Source organism: Amblyraja radiata, chromosome 14 (assembly GCF_010909765.2).
Source record: "Amblyraja radiata isolate CabotCenter1 chromosome 14, sAmbRad1.1.pri, whole genome shotgun sequence".
Lineage (NCBI taxonomy): Eukaryota > Metazoa > Chordata > Chondrichthyes > Rajiformes > Rajidae > Amblyraja > Amblyraja radiata.
The window spans coordinates 29,529,130-29,543,682 of record NC_045969.1 but is presented as its reverse complement, the minus strand read 5'-3'; the positions used below and the strand labels follow the sequence as shown (position 1 = coordinate 29,543,682).

Sequence of the window (14,553 nt, the reverse complement as noted above, 5' to 3'; positions counted from 1 at the left end):
TACATATACGTGACTAACCTTGCCGTTATGCTGTCAAAAATGATATAAAAGTACTGCATACTTTGAATCTGCAGAGCAGTCTCTCGATTCACTGCTTCCCTCATCAGACAAGTATTGCTTGATTATTGCGAATTTTGATTGCTACAGTTTGATTGTTACTCACATCTCATGTGAATCATTCTGACTCTACTGTGCGGACCTTGTCAAAAGCCCTGCTGAAGTCCATATAGACATCTACAGCTTTGCCCTCATCAACCTTTTCCTAAAAAAACCTTTCAGATGCATATGACCCAATAGACAATAGACAATCGACAATCTCCCACATACAAAACCATACTGACTAATCAACCCTTGTCTATCCAAATGCATATATATCCTATCCCTCAGAATCCTTTCCAGTAACTAGCCGACCACAGATGTTAGGCTCACTAACCTAGACTTTTCCTTGCAACCCTCCTGAAAAATATCATTAGCCACCCTCCAATTAGCATTACTGGCACCTCACTAATGATCATTCATAAATCTCAGCCAGGGCATCAGCAATTTCATCTCTAGTTTCCCACAGTGACCTCAGATATATCTGATCAGGCCTGGGAAATCAATCCACCTTCATACACCTTAGGGTATCCAGCACCTCCACAACTGTAGTATGGATTGTCCTCAAGACATCTCCATTAACTGTCCCAAGTTCCCCAATCTTCATGTCTTTCTCCACGGTAAAAACAGAGGAGAAATACTCATTGAGGACCTGTCCATCTCCTGTGGCTCCACATAGAGATGATCTTAGTGGTCCCATTCTCTCTCCAGTTATCCTCTATACCTTAATGTACATAAAATCATTTAGGATATTCCTTAATATTATCTGCCAGAGCTATCTCCAGCCCCATTTTTGATCTCCATATTTCCTTCATAAGTATGCGCCTCAGTTCCCAAACTTCCTCCAGGGACACACTTGATCCCAGCTCCTTGTACCTCTTTCCAAGCCTCTTTCTTATTTTTGACCAGAGCCTCAAATTCTCTCAATGGATCTCGCCATCCAAACTTCCGTATTCTCACCTACCTTGCCCTTCACTCCAACAGGAACGTGCATGCCCTGAACTCTTGTCATCACTTTAAAAGAATTCCACTTTCCGAATGTTCCTTTCCCCACAAAAACAACCCTACGTTAATCAACTTTAACAAAGGGTTGGTTAATAAGATCGCTGATGACACCAAGTTTGCTGGAGTAATGGACTGTGAAGAAGGCTGTCAAAATATATACTGGAATATAGATCAACTACAGAAACAGGTGGAGAAATGGCAGGTGGATTTTAATCCATAACTCGCATAGAAGACAGAGGTTGTGGTGGAACGTAGATATTCTGGCTGGTTGTCTGTGGGACCTCTTCTGTTTGTGATATATATATAAATTACTGAGATGCAAATGCAGATGGGTTGGTGAGTAGATTTGTTGACAACACCAAAATTGGAGGAGTTGCAGAGAGTGAGGAAGGCTGTCAAAAGATACAGCAGGATATAGACCAGCTGCAAAAGGGGGCGAAGAAATGGCAGATGGAGTTTAACCTAAGCAAGTGTGCGGTGATGCACTTTGGGAGGTTGAATGTAAGGAGAGAGTATACGGTTCACGGCAAGACCCTGAACAGCATTGATGTGTAAAGGGTTCGGAGTCCAAGTTGATAGTTCACTGAAGGCAAGTTCACACAGATAGATGGGGTGGTTAAGAAGTTGTATGGGATGCTGCTGCCATTGATAGTGGCATTGGATATAAGAGTTAGGACATCATGATGCAGCTCTATAGGACTTAGGCTGCATTTGGAGTATTGCGTGCAGTTCTGGTTGCTCCATTACAGGAAGGATGTGCATGCTTTGGAAATGCTGCAGAGGAACTTTTCCATAATGATGCCTGGATTAGAGGGTATTAGATATAGGGAGATTGGACAGATGTAGGCTGTTTTTCTGAAATGTCAGAGATTGAGGGGAGATCTGATAGAAGCATATAAAATTATGTGGGAAGATGTTGGCAGAGATGGTGGTGGAGGCAGAAGCAATAGTGGCATTTAAGAGACTTTTTGAATGTAGACTATTGAATTGAATTGAATAAATTTAATTTGCCAACATACAAGGAATTTGCCTTTGTGCGAGAGTTAGTAACTTAAGAGTTAGTCTTAACATTCTGTTCGGTATAGATATTGTAGGCAGATAGCCCTGTTCCTGTGCTGTTATATGTTTTTATTCTTTGAAACTCCCTTTGGACAGGCAAATGTTGAGTCTGCTGTAACTATCACATTAAATTAATTAGATTCTCGAGGTATATAAAATCATGAGGGGCATAGATAGGGTAGACTTCAATGCAGGGCATGATAAAGATGTTTGCAAGCGAGCCTCAGACTGTAGGAAGGCAGAGGCGGTCTGTCAATTGAGCAGAAAAGAAGAGTTTTGTTTATTCCAATCCAGCAGTTGCGTCTCACAGCTTTTGGTAAAGTAGTTTCAAGCCGCTGACACTTACCACTGTCATCAAAGGCGTGCGAGAACTCGTGTCCAACAATGACGCCAATTGCACCGTAGCTGATGGACCTGGAATCACAAGCAGTCCACTGTGTGAAATCATCAGAGATATTCCTCTCCACAGCATTGGACTTCTTCATGTGCCAAGATAATCCCAGTCCCTGAATTCCATCTGGTTCCTGAATCACATTGTGGACACTGTCTATTTAGAAGCACAATGGACGTGGGTCTTCACTGTGTTACATAAGTGCAGATGGCAGCAACTTCTGTACATCTTCTCCACAATTCTAAAGTTTTGGTTCCCTAAATCAAGAGTAAACATGAAGTATCTTTTCCAGATTCAGCTGCCTACAGAAATTCACCATATCTGCCCATGATGTCATGGAAGCTATGACCTTAACCAAGAGGCCCAAAACAAACAAAACAATGCAAATCAGGTCTAATGAACCAGGTTGACTTTATCAGAGTAACCAGGTCAATGTGGTTAATGAACAGAGGGATGTACGGGTTTGTCCATAGTTCCCTAAAAGTGACAACACGGGTTGATAGGATGATGAAGAAGGCAAATGGCATGCATGCAACTTTGCAAGACACTGGTTAGACCTGGAGTATTATATGCGGTGTGGTCATCACACTATCAGAATGGGGTTGCACTGGAGAGAGTGCAGAGGAGATTAACCAGGCTGTTGACTGGATTGGATCATTTTAATTATGAGGAAAGATTGGATAGGTTGGCCTTGTTTTCCCTGGAGTGAAGAAAGCTGATGGATGACCTGATGGAAGTATATAAGGTTATGAAAGGAATCAATAAGGTAGCTTGTCACAATTATTGAACCATGATAGGGTTATCAAAAACAAGAGGACATACAGTAGGTTTAAGGTGAGCTTGGACAGTTTTAGAGGGGATCCAAGAAGTAAGTTCTTTACACACAGAGAATGGCTGATATCTGGACTTTGCAAGACACTGGTTAGACCTGGAGTATTAAATGCAGTTGTGGTCATCACACTATAGGAAAGGGATTGAACTGTGAGAGGAGATGGTGGAATGAGAAATAATTACTACCCAAGAGGCATTACGACCAACAGTATAGAAAAATACAGTCCGAATACCCCAAATTAAATTAGTACAAGTGGGCAAAAAAGGTTGGCATGGACATGGCGGGCCGAAGGGCCCATTTCTGTGTGCTATGCGACTCTAGGGCTCTATGGGTTGGATGTGTTATATATTGACTTGCAAAGGGCATTTGATGAAGTGTAACTTAATAGGGTTAGCATCAGCATTGAAGGCCATGAAATAATAGGAACATTGACAGAGCAGTAGTTAAAGGTTGTTCCTTGGACAAGAGGGAGCATTGCAGCAGAGGTCTCCAGAGGTCAGACCATTGATTTTCTTAATATATGTGAATTCTTTGGATCTAGGCGTTCACACTGCCATTTCCAAATCTGAATGGCATAAAGATGTGAGAACTGGTGAACCGTCAGGAGGGTAGAATAGAAATAGATTTTGCTAAAATATAGACCAGACAGTGATCGATCACTCCAGGGCTGGGGCAAATAAGCACTGAATGATGGCAGTGGGTGGTGTTAGGTTTGAGGCAAGTTGAGGGCCTCAGCGAACATAGTGATGGACATTACTTACAAAGGATATTTCTCTCCCCAAAAAAACGGCTTTTGAAGCTCTCCTGCAGGAAATTCTGCAAATGGAAAAGAAACATGATGGATTCAGTGAAGAGAGTGCATTGCCCATTGTCCTTTCCTATTGACTTCAAGGGTGGATTGCCCACTTTGTCCAAATGGAAATGACCCTGTCTGGGTCATGCTGAAGATTCTCTACTTCACTCCCACTTGGGTCGGCTCCTTTCGCTGATACATTTTGCTTCAGTGTCTCCCTCCTCTGGACCCAAACTAGAAATTCTCTACTTCCACCTTGCGTTCATGGTCTGACTCTTCACACCTCATTCTCTGTTTCTCAGTTTTCCATAAGCTGCTAATATCCATAATGAGCCCTTGGTATTCACGCCGACCTTCACTCCTTGACCTCAACTACCACTCTGCTTCCTGCAAGTACTCCATTTCCATTCTCCCAGTTTCCCCAACATTGCCACATCTGTCTTGATATGGTAGAAACATAGAAACATAGGAAATAGGTGCATGAGTAGGCCATTCGGCCCTTCGAGTCAACACTGCAATTCAATATGATCTTGGCTGATCATCCATAATCTGTACCCCATTCTGGCTTTTTCCCCATAATCCCTTGATTCCCTAAACCCTAAGAGCTAAATCTAACTCTCTCTTGAAAACTCTGTACAATTGGTTATTGGAAGCTTCCAATAAATCTCCCGCCTACCTCTTCTGTAGTTTTGCCTCAACCATTTCTAATCCCTACCCCCCCCCCCCCCCACCACCATCTCTCCCTTCAAATGGGACAAATTCATCAGCCGCACCTTTCCCTCCCCTTTCACCATTCTGAAGGGCAGTTCGCTCTGCAAGTTCTCAGTCCACCCCTCGTTTTCCTCCCAGCTTCCCATGCAACTACACAAGATGCAAACATTGGCCCTCTTGCCCCTTTTTACATGGTTTCAACACTCTTCCCAGGAGAAGCAGCAATGACTCCAGGCAAGCACATTGAAGGCAGGGCTATACCATGGCCTCCTCTACACTAGGGATTTGGTGTCCAGGTTGCCTCTGTTCGATCCACCAGCCTCCAGTTGCTGCTGTTTTAATTCTCCATACTGTTCCCATTTTGACCTCTCCATCTTTGGCTTCTAATATCTTTTTAAGGCAAGCTTGAGGAACAGCTCCTTATCTTTCACCTTGGCACATCATGCTAAACATCAAGCTCAGTGCTCTGACAGGACAAACACCCCATCATGTTAACTCAAACTCCCACCCTTCCTTTCCCATGGCTTTGTTTACTTCAACAATTGTTATTTCACCTCCTCAGTGCTTTTGCCACCTTGCACCATTTCACCCTTTTGTCAATCAATCTCGAGCTTTCCACAGACTGTCCCTCATCTTCTCTCTTTCCCGCCCCACTAGTTACATTTAAACTTGTGGTTCTCAAGTTTCTCCCAACTCTGGTGAGATGCCATCGACCTGAACTACACTCTGTTCCTCTCTCTGCAGGTGTTCCCCAATCTGCTGAGTATTCCTGGCATTCACTGTCTGTTTTATTTTGGATGCCCTGCAGCATTTTGCTCTTGGACCCTGGTTCTGCGGACAGGGGTGGTCGGTTGGCTCTTCTCCGGGATTTCCAAGGAATTGCAAACTCTCAGCCTCCACTCGTGCTCCTGAATCCAACAGGGCAAGTCATGAACCTCAGCGACAGCAGGTGGCGAAAAAGGGGGAGGGCTGCCATCCAGCACCATTGTTTTCACACAACACTTTGCACCACATACAAATAATGTCACTCAGCAGCGCCAAAGGAAATCGTGGCCTTAAGTAACTAGAAAGTCCAAATACGCACGGATCTGATTGACTGTTGGTGCATAGAAGGCGTTTACTGTGGTAGGATTGGTGAACCATCTGTAAAACAAAAAGGACACATAGCTTTTGACAAGTCTGGACACTTTAAAGGATGCTTCTGCCTATCTTAGGAAGCTATTGGGCTAACACTTCAAATTCAAAGAAGATCCAAGAGGTAGGTTGTTCATAGAGGGCGATGATTATCTGGCACAGGCTGCCAGAGGAGGTTGTGGATGCAGATACATTGACAGTATTTAAAAAATATTCAGGCAAGCATTGTATGGGAAAGTCACAGGAATATGGGCCTAATCTGGGCAATTGCGATCAGTTAGGTATCATGGTTGGCATGGTCATGCTGTATGGTTCTTTGATTCTATGAGCCAATTAGGGTATTTGAGCATCAGATGTGAGGGCGGTTATATTATATTTGTTTATTCTAAAACAATAAAACTACCAGGAGCATTTTATCTGGAATATCCAACCATCAGATGTCTCACAGCCTCAGTCGGGTTCACTGCCTGCCTCAGGAGCACTGGGCATTTAAACAGCATTATAAAGGAGTTTGTATTTATCTCCTATAGCTGGGACAATTTTACGCATATTGAAGAGATGCCACAGATTAGTGAGAGCCTCCTTCAATGCATGTTCCTCCCACCACCGAGAGTAAGGAAGACACAACGCCAGCACTCAAACCAGGTCACGTGGGTAGCGGGATCCATGCTGGAATGTTCAACAGCTTGCGTGTGCTGGCGGCAGAAGTAAAGGTTCACACACTCACGCTGTCTTTGAAACGGGGTACCGTAGGCTTGCAAAATCATGCTGGGCGATATAGTTCAGTGACCTCAGCACGTTCCCAAAGTAGTCTGTGGCCAAAACAGTCAGCTGTGAAGGCAGAGACAAACCAGGTGAGTGCTCTAAATAATAAACCGGGCAAGGCAAGATTCAAATACTTGTAACAGTCTGCAGCACGGGAAGAGGATATTCGGCCTATTCGGCCCATTGCGTCAATGCCAGCAAAAGGAGAGTTTTTCAGACTAGTCTCTATTTCCAAATCTTTGCAGTTTACAGTCCACAAAGTACAACCAAACATGCAACAAATCATGAGAGTGCACAAAATTCTGTGCAACTTTGTGAACTGAAAACTGTGCACCTGGGTAGTTGCACAGAATCTCTTGCTCACAGTAAGGGAATTGAGAACCACAGGACATAGCCTTAAGGTGAGGGGTGGAGGATTTAATAAGAATCTGAGGGGTAACGTTTTCATGTAAAAGATGGTAGGTGTGTGGAACGAGCTGCCAGGAGACGTAGTTGCGGCAAGTACTATCACAACATTTAAGAAACATTTAGACAGGTACATGGACAGGACATGTCTATAGGGATATGGGCCAAATGCAGGCAGATGGGACTAGTGTAGATGGGCCAGTGTTGGCAAGTTGGGCCGAAGGGCCTGTTTCCACACTGTAAGACTCTATGACACTAAATGGATTGATAATTGAACAACATCAAAACAGGCTCTTCTGCCTATTGTTTCTATGCGGACCACCATGCCTCTTCATCCTAATCCCATTAAATCCATATCCCTCTATATCCTGCTCATCCGATGCCTCTTAAATGTTGTTCGTTCCTGCCTCCATCACCTCCTCTGCCAACTCATTGCAAATACCAACTACTCTTGTGAATGATTTACCCCTCAGATGCCCATTAAAGATCTCCCTCTCATCTTAAACCTAAACCAGTCTAATTTTAGAATCCTTTACCATGGGGAACAGTCTCTGGTTGTCAACCGTATTTGTGCCTTTAATTATGTTATGTACCTCCAGCACATCACTTCTCAACCTTCGCTCCACGAGAACAGTCCCAGCCAATCCAGCTTTCTCTGAAAGCTCAAGCCCTCTAATCTGGACAACATCCTTGGAAACCTATTCTGTGCCCTTGCTATCTTAATCACGTCCTTCCTATAGCGTGGTGACTAGAACAACACACACTAATCCATGTGCAGCCTAACCAATGTTTGGTCCAGCTTAGAAATATTATATTAAATATATTTTTCCCATGTTATGCCAAACAGATTTTTAAAAGTAAAACAAAGAATAATGTTAATCTTCTCTACTCCAAAATATGTGAAATTACCAAAAATTCACCTTACCCACTATCCAGTCATTCTGGTCTATAAGTGATCTTCTAACCTGCTAAGCAATTGCGCAATCAACTATTAACACAAAATGTTGATAAGCATTAACCTGAATTGATGTGGATTCATAATGTACAGTAGTAATTAACATATAAAACCCAAACTCCCTGTCTAAAATTCAGTATCACAGAAAAACTGATAAAATAAATTGTAGAAACCACCAGTTTAAGGTGAACATGGACCGAGACAAAAGAGACTGCAGATGCAGGAGTCTGCAGCAACAAATAATCTGCTGGAGGAATTCAGTGGGTCAGGCAGCATCTACGGAGGGAAATGTCAGAGGACGTTTAGGATGAGTCCTTTAATCTGGATTGGAAATGTAAAGATGGCCAGTATAAAGAGGTGTGGGAAAGCGGTGGAGGAAGAGATAGCAAGTGATAATGTGAAAACAAGTGATAATGGATCCAGGTTAAGAGGGTTAATTGCAGATGGTGTCAGGTGGGGGAGGATAGGGTGGGAAATCTGACAGAGAACTGAGGTGATGAGCAGAGGCAACAAAGGGCTGTAGACGGAGGAATTTGATAAGAAAGGAAGGCGAAGCATGGCGATAAGAGTAGGCTGAAGGGAACAGTGGGGGAAGGGGCTCAGTGAGTGTGGGTGATTGTCACATGGGAAAGGTAGGGGAGCAAAAAAGAAACTGGAAAACAGGGGGCTGGTGGAGTGTGGTTGAAAAAAAAAGGTGTGTGCGGGAGGAGTTGGAGAAACTTGTAGGAACTGATTCCTGATGACCTGCTGGAATGGCTAATCAAACATTTTTTAAATGGTTCACGCTAGTTTTGGAAATCTAGGCTTTCATCGCAATCACAAGTGATCACACTGAATTGTTCCAGTATGTCATGTCATAGAGGGCATGGGAGATAAACTTGGCCAAAGCCAAACAAATTAGAGGAAACGTTACATGTTTTGATAGACAACGCTGTGATGTCAGATATATCCTTTCATTCTGTGCCTATCTGGTCCTTGGCAGTGTTTAGTTTAGTTTAGTTTAAAGATACACTGCGGAATAAGGCCCTTCGTCCCACCGAGTCCGTGCTGACCAGCAATCCCCGCACACTAACACTATTCTACACACACTAGAGACAATCTACAATTTTACTTGAGCCAATAAACCTACATCCCTGTATGTTTTGGCAGTGTGGGAGGAAACGAGAGCACCAGGAGAAAATCCACACAATTCACTGGGAGAACGTACAAACTCCGTACAGACATTATTGAACCAGGGTCTCTGGCACTGTAAGGCAACAACTCTACCGCTACGCCACCATGGGTGGAGTAATTAATGTATAATATACTAATTCTTGCAGTCCAGTGGTCAATTCTACCCAGCTTATCTAATTATCTGATTGAGCTGTCAGGGACAGGAGGGAAGTGAAAATACATGCCTGCCAATCCTCGTAATTAATTATCCCGATTTCAGTTATAGTTTAGAAATATAGCAAGGTTCGCAGTCCGTTTGGTCCACCAAGTCCATTTCGAACATCGATCACCCGTTCACACTATTTCTATGTTCCCACATCCACTTCCTACACACAAGGACCAATTTACAGATGCCATTTACCTATAAATCTGCATGTCTTTGGGTTGTGGGAGGAAACCGGAGCACCCGGAGGAAACCCAATTGGTTACAGGGAGAATGTGCAAACTCCACAAGATGACTGTTAAATGGTGATGAGAGGAAGTGGCCGCCTTAATTCCCTTGCTCCTCAGTTTAAAGCATTTTTATTCGAAGAGTAAATGGAGCTGAGCAAAAGCATCAACCTTCTAAAGTTACTCCCAGCAAGTGTGAGATCAATGGACATCACTGACTAGCAGTTCTGTCTATCACAGAAATTCATTACTTATGAAGTTGTTTTATGGTTAGCCCAATGAAAATCCATAAGCTTCAACCAACAATATAATTAATACAAATATAATTCATAAAACAAATTCTCGAGGAACTGATGTGTCCAGCAATTGCAAAAAACACATCTTGGCTTTCCAAAAACAAGGATGCTTCTTCCTTTTATTTCCCCAGCCACAACGATTGCCCATGGATCAAGTCCTTCCCCTCTTGTTGTTGTGGCTAAGGAGTAACTCGGAACACATTGAAACACAAGCTGTAACAAAGCACCAGGGGTTAATCAGAACTCGGGTACTTTACATTCCTGCAGACGTCGTTAACAATCTCATCGATGAGTATGAATTTCGGATATCCGATCTTGGCAAGAACAGCCTGCGCCTGAAAAGAAAAAAAGAATAAATTACTGATATAATTGTAACTGGGGGGGGGCGAGTGTAGGTCTATAAAGAGTGTGCGACTGTGGAGCGAGCGTGTGACTGTCGAGTGAGTGTCTGCGGGGCGATTGTGTTTGTGGAGGTTGCGCAAGACGGTGGAATGATTGTGGATCTGTGGAATGAGAGCCAGTGCTGAGTGTGAACATGTTGCCAATGGTGAATGTGAGCATGTGTCAGTGCTATGTGTGAACATGTTGTCAATGGTGATGGTGAACATGTGTCAATGGTGAGTGTAATACCATGCTCACTGGTCAGACGTTCCTGACGTGTACTCTGTCACCTCTCTGAGTGACGCTCCGCCATCTCCTATCAATAAAGCTTCAATCCAGTGCTTTAAACATCAACTTTAATGTAGCTCTGTTAAAATATGCAAAACATACCTTTTCTTTTGCCTTTTCTTTGGTTTCTGCATCCATCCAGTCATTTTCCTTATCCAATATGTCTAAAAATGCCCAACGAACACCAGCAACTAAATCTTCAGTCTACAGAGGCAGGAATTCAAGGATCAATCATGAAATAGAAAATTACATTGAGAAGTGATGTTCGGAGATTCACTTTTGCCGTTATCCTTTATTCCTTGCTACATTGTTGAATCATAGCAAAGACTCGTTGCAGCTGTATGAGGACAACCATAATGGGATAATCAAACTGTTCTGATTTCTGTAGTTGGACTATATTCCTGAAAACATTGCTTACAATTTGCCTTTGAGAAGGTAGTGGTGAGCTATCAGCTTGGCTGTTGCCATGCTTCTGATTAAACTGTTCCCGCACCACTGCTGATGAAGGATTGGCGATGTATTAACAAGGCAGGTGGCGTTCCTTGCCCTCGGTAGTAGGTTGTGGGTTTGGAAAATATTAGTGTGGCCTAGGTGAGTTTTATAGATGGTGCACCCTACAGCTACTGTGCACTGATACAGAAGAAATTAATGTTGAGGTTTATGGATTGGATGGCAATTAAATGAGCTGCTTTGTCTTGGATGTCGTTGAGCTTCTTGAGAATTTTTGGAGCAGCACTCAGAGGTAATCAGAGTGTCCCCTCACATTGATGATTGGTGGCTTGTAGAGTGAAAAGGCTCTGGGGTATTAGGGCTCTTGCTGTAAAATACCCAGAGAATTGTTGGAAGCTCCCCTTAATATGGTCCCAAAACACAACAACAACAAAAATCAGGGGTAGGGCTGAAGATGTCCTGGTTGGGTTGCTCCTGGGCCTGGCCAAGCTGGCCATCCGCGAGTCACGGCGCCAGACGGTGGAGGGCTCTACCCGAGCCAGCTGCCTGCCCCTTTTCCGGGGTTACGTCCGTGCCCGGGTGGGATTAGAAAGGGAATACGCCCTGTCTGCGGGCACCCTGAGGGAGTTCCGGGACCGCTGGGCTCCGCAGGGTGTTGAATGTATCCTCAATAAGGATTGTATCATAATTGTATAGTAGTTTATTACATGTTTGTATTGTATTATGGTGGTGGGTTCTGGCTTGTTTTATTGTAGTGTAATATTATTTTTTAATAATTGAATAAATTTATTTTAAAAAAATTTAAAAAACAACAAAAATCAGAGGGGTAGCTAGCCACCAGGACCCTCAAACCTGCCCTGCCATTCAATATGATCTTGGCTGGCCTCAACTCCTTCCTATACACATTCCCCAGAGCCCTTAATTCCTCTTATTGCAATATTATGCTTCTGAACATTGCCCTGCCACAAATTTAAGCACAATGGCAAATTCACGTTGAATCACTAGAAAATGCACACAATGGAGAAGAATTCCTCGCTGATTAATCCGTGATGTTAGAGTTGAGAATCTGACAAACCTTGATCAGAGATTCAGGTGAGAGTCTCACCATTGAAAAACAACTTGGACCCTACTTGAAATATTATCATTGGGGCAGATTGGCTCCTTATACTCTGTAATTTCCATGATTTATTTATTATAAATATCAAGTTGTGGAAGATTAATATGTAGAATACAACACAACATGCAAATACAAAGTATACTTCAAAATGAATTAACTAATTTTCACAATATTTCCAGTTTGCCAAATTCTTCTACTTCTTTTAGTCCAATTCTAAAGAATCTTCTTTCAGTATGCATACATTTTGTGCCTCTTGAATTGCTTTTCCACATTAAAGACTGTCATAGTGCTAAGACCTTAGACAGGGTGGAAATTGTCAAATGTGTTCAGGAACGTTTCTTCAGGCAATATGTAGAGGGCCTACAAGGGAGTTATTTATATATGGATGGCATAATAAAATTTATTCTCAGAAAATTAGGAAGTTTAAGTGACTGAAGTGTCTGTGGGCAAACCTTTAGAGACCAACGACCACTGTTCTATTAGCTTTAAAATAGTTATGGATAAAGACAGGACGGGCCCATAAGTTAAAATACTGAATTGCAGCAAGGCCAAACTTGATGGCATTCGATAGATACTTGGTAAAGTTGATTTGAGTAGATCGTTTGCAGGCAAAGGAACATCCAGAAAGTGGGATGCTTTTAAAAGTGTGATGACAAGAGTTCAAGGCATGCATGTTCCTGTTAGAGTGCAGGGCAAGGCAGGTGAGAGTAAGGAAGCTTGGATGATGAGAGAAATTGAGGCCTTGTCAGGAAAAAGGAGGCAGTATGTAGCAGGTATAAGCAGCTGGGATCAAGTGTATCCATGGAATAATTTCAGGAACTGAGCATACCTTAAAAGGAAATAGGTGGTCAAAAAAGGGGGCAGGAGATAGCTGTAGCAGATAATATTATGGAAATTCCAAAGGGAATTAAGGGAAAGGGGTGAACAGAGAGAGAATAGGGCCCCTCAGAAACCAAAGTGGTGTGGAGCCACAGGAGATGGGCAGAGAGCACAAATGGGTGGAGATGAGAAGCTGTGACTGGTGTTGGGATTATGTTAAAGGTGGCAGAAATGTCAGAGAATGTGTTGTATGCGGAGGCTGGTGGGGTGAAAGGTAAGGACCAGGGGACCTCTACTTTGATCTGTTTGGGTGGGGGGGGGCGAGAGTGAGAGCAGACTACGATACAATTGAGACAGAGGTGATGTGACATACATGGAAAATGATAAATGACCTTGAAATTAAAACGGTCCTTACAGATGTGCGAGACAGATGTGGAACAGTGTGAGTGATCGCCAGCTAACTCACCAGCTTTTTCTTGTCCTCCTGAAAATGTGCTTTCACAAACATCCTTCCCACAGAATATGGCAGGATGTACTCTGTAAACCTCACACATTTGTCCCATCGTGGGGGCAGTGATTTCATCCCCATGATCACCTGAAGCAAGGAGCAAAACATCAGTCAGGTTCTCGGCTCTTACTCTGCACAAGAACTAGTTTCCATATTCCTGTTTCCTCCAAAAAGAAAATGGGACATCACCTGCACAGATTCCTTATTGTGATTTCAAAACTCATCCCTAAGCCAACTGCACTCACTTCAATAAACTGCATGAATGCAGCTCTGAGTATCATGTTGTGTGACTTTTGTCACATTGTTGTACCAGCCTGAGCTGCGGGGAGAGGTTGGGCAGTCTAGGACTTTATTCCTTGGAGTGCAGGACCTATTTGTGTGCTGTATGATTCTTTGATATGCTCTCTTGTACCTCACACTGCTCCCCATTACAATGCACACAGTGCCTCATTATATTTTATTCTGAGACCTATTATACATGCAAGATCTCATAGGTTGTCTGCATTAGATCTGGTGCAGATGCAGTGTGAGGTATAAATAATTTCCGTGTGTGGAGTATAATGGGGGAGAATATGAGATGTAATGGATACATTGTTAGATTTATTGTTGTCAGATGTAATGGAGTGGTAAACAGCATGGGAGATACAATGGAGAACTTTGTGAGATACATGCCAAGCCTTTTCCAATGTAAGATATAATGGGATACTGCCGGTGGATAAGCGGGGAACAGGACAAGATGTGTTGAGTGCCTGTATCAGTAATGGTGATGCCAGCACTGCAGGCTGGTGTGAAGTTTGAAAATGTTTAAACAGAACCTTTGGTGCTGTCCTGGCCCGATGGCAACACCAGCTGCCAATCCCCTGCTTAATAATCAGGCCCTATGTAACCCAGCAACCTGTGATTAACCCTCCTACCCTTCCAGTGGCAGCCATTGTTCTTTGAGCCA

At 43.2% G+C, this 14,553-nt stretch overlaps 1 protein-coding gene across 1 annotated transcript in view; it reads right to left on the bottom strand.

Moving 5' to 3' along the window:
• The window catches only part of phex (phosphate regulating endopeptidase homolog X-linked), a 65,936-nt gene that overhangs the window by 10,547 nt on the left and 40,836 nt on the right, over window positions 1-14,553 (bottom strand). The window contains exons 11-17 of the mRNA XM_033032956.1: window positions 13,566-13,694; window positions 10,816-10,917; window positions 10,302-10,379; window positions 6,749-6,852; window positions 5,972-6,030; window positions 4,145-4,199; window positions 2,507-2,574 (exon numbers count right to left, since the gene is read on the bottom strand). Coding sequence (XP_032888847.1) covers window positions 2,507-2,574; window positions 4,145-4,199; window positions 5,972-6,030; window positions 6,749-6,852; window positions 10,302-10,379; window positions 10,816-10,917; window positions 13,566-13,694 — 595 coding nt within the window. The remainder of the gene's footprint in view (window positions 1-2,506; window positions 2,575-4,144; window positions 4,200-5,971; window positions 6,031-6,748; window positions 6,853-10,301; window positions 10,380-10,815; window positions 10,918-13,565; window positions 13,695-14,553) is intronic.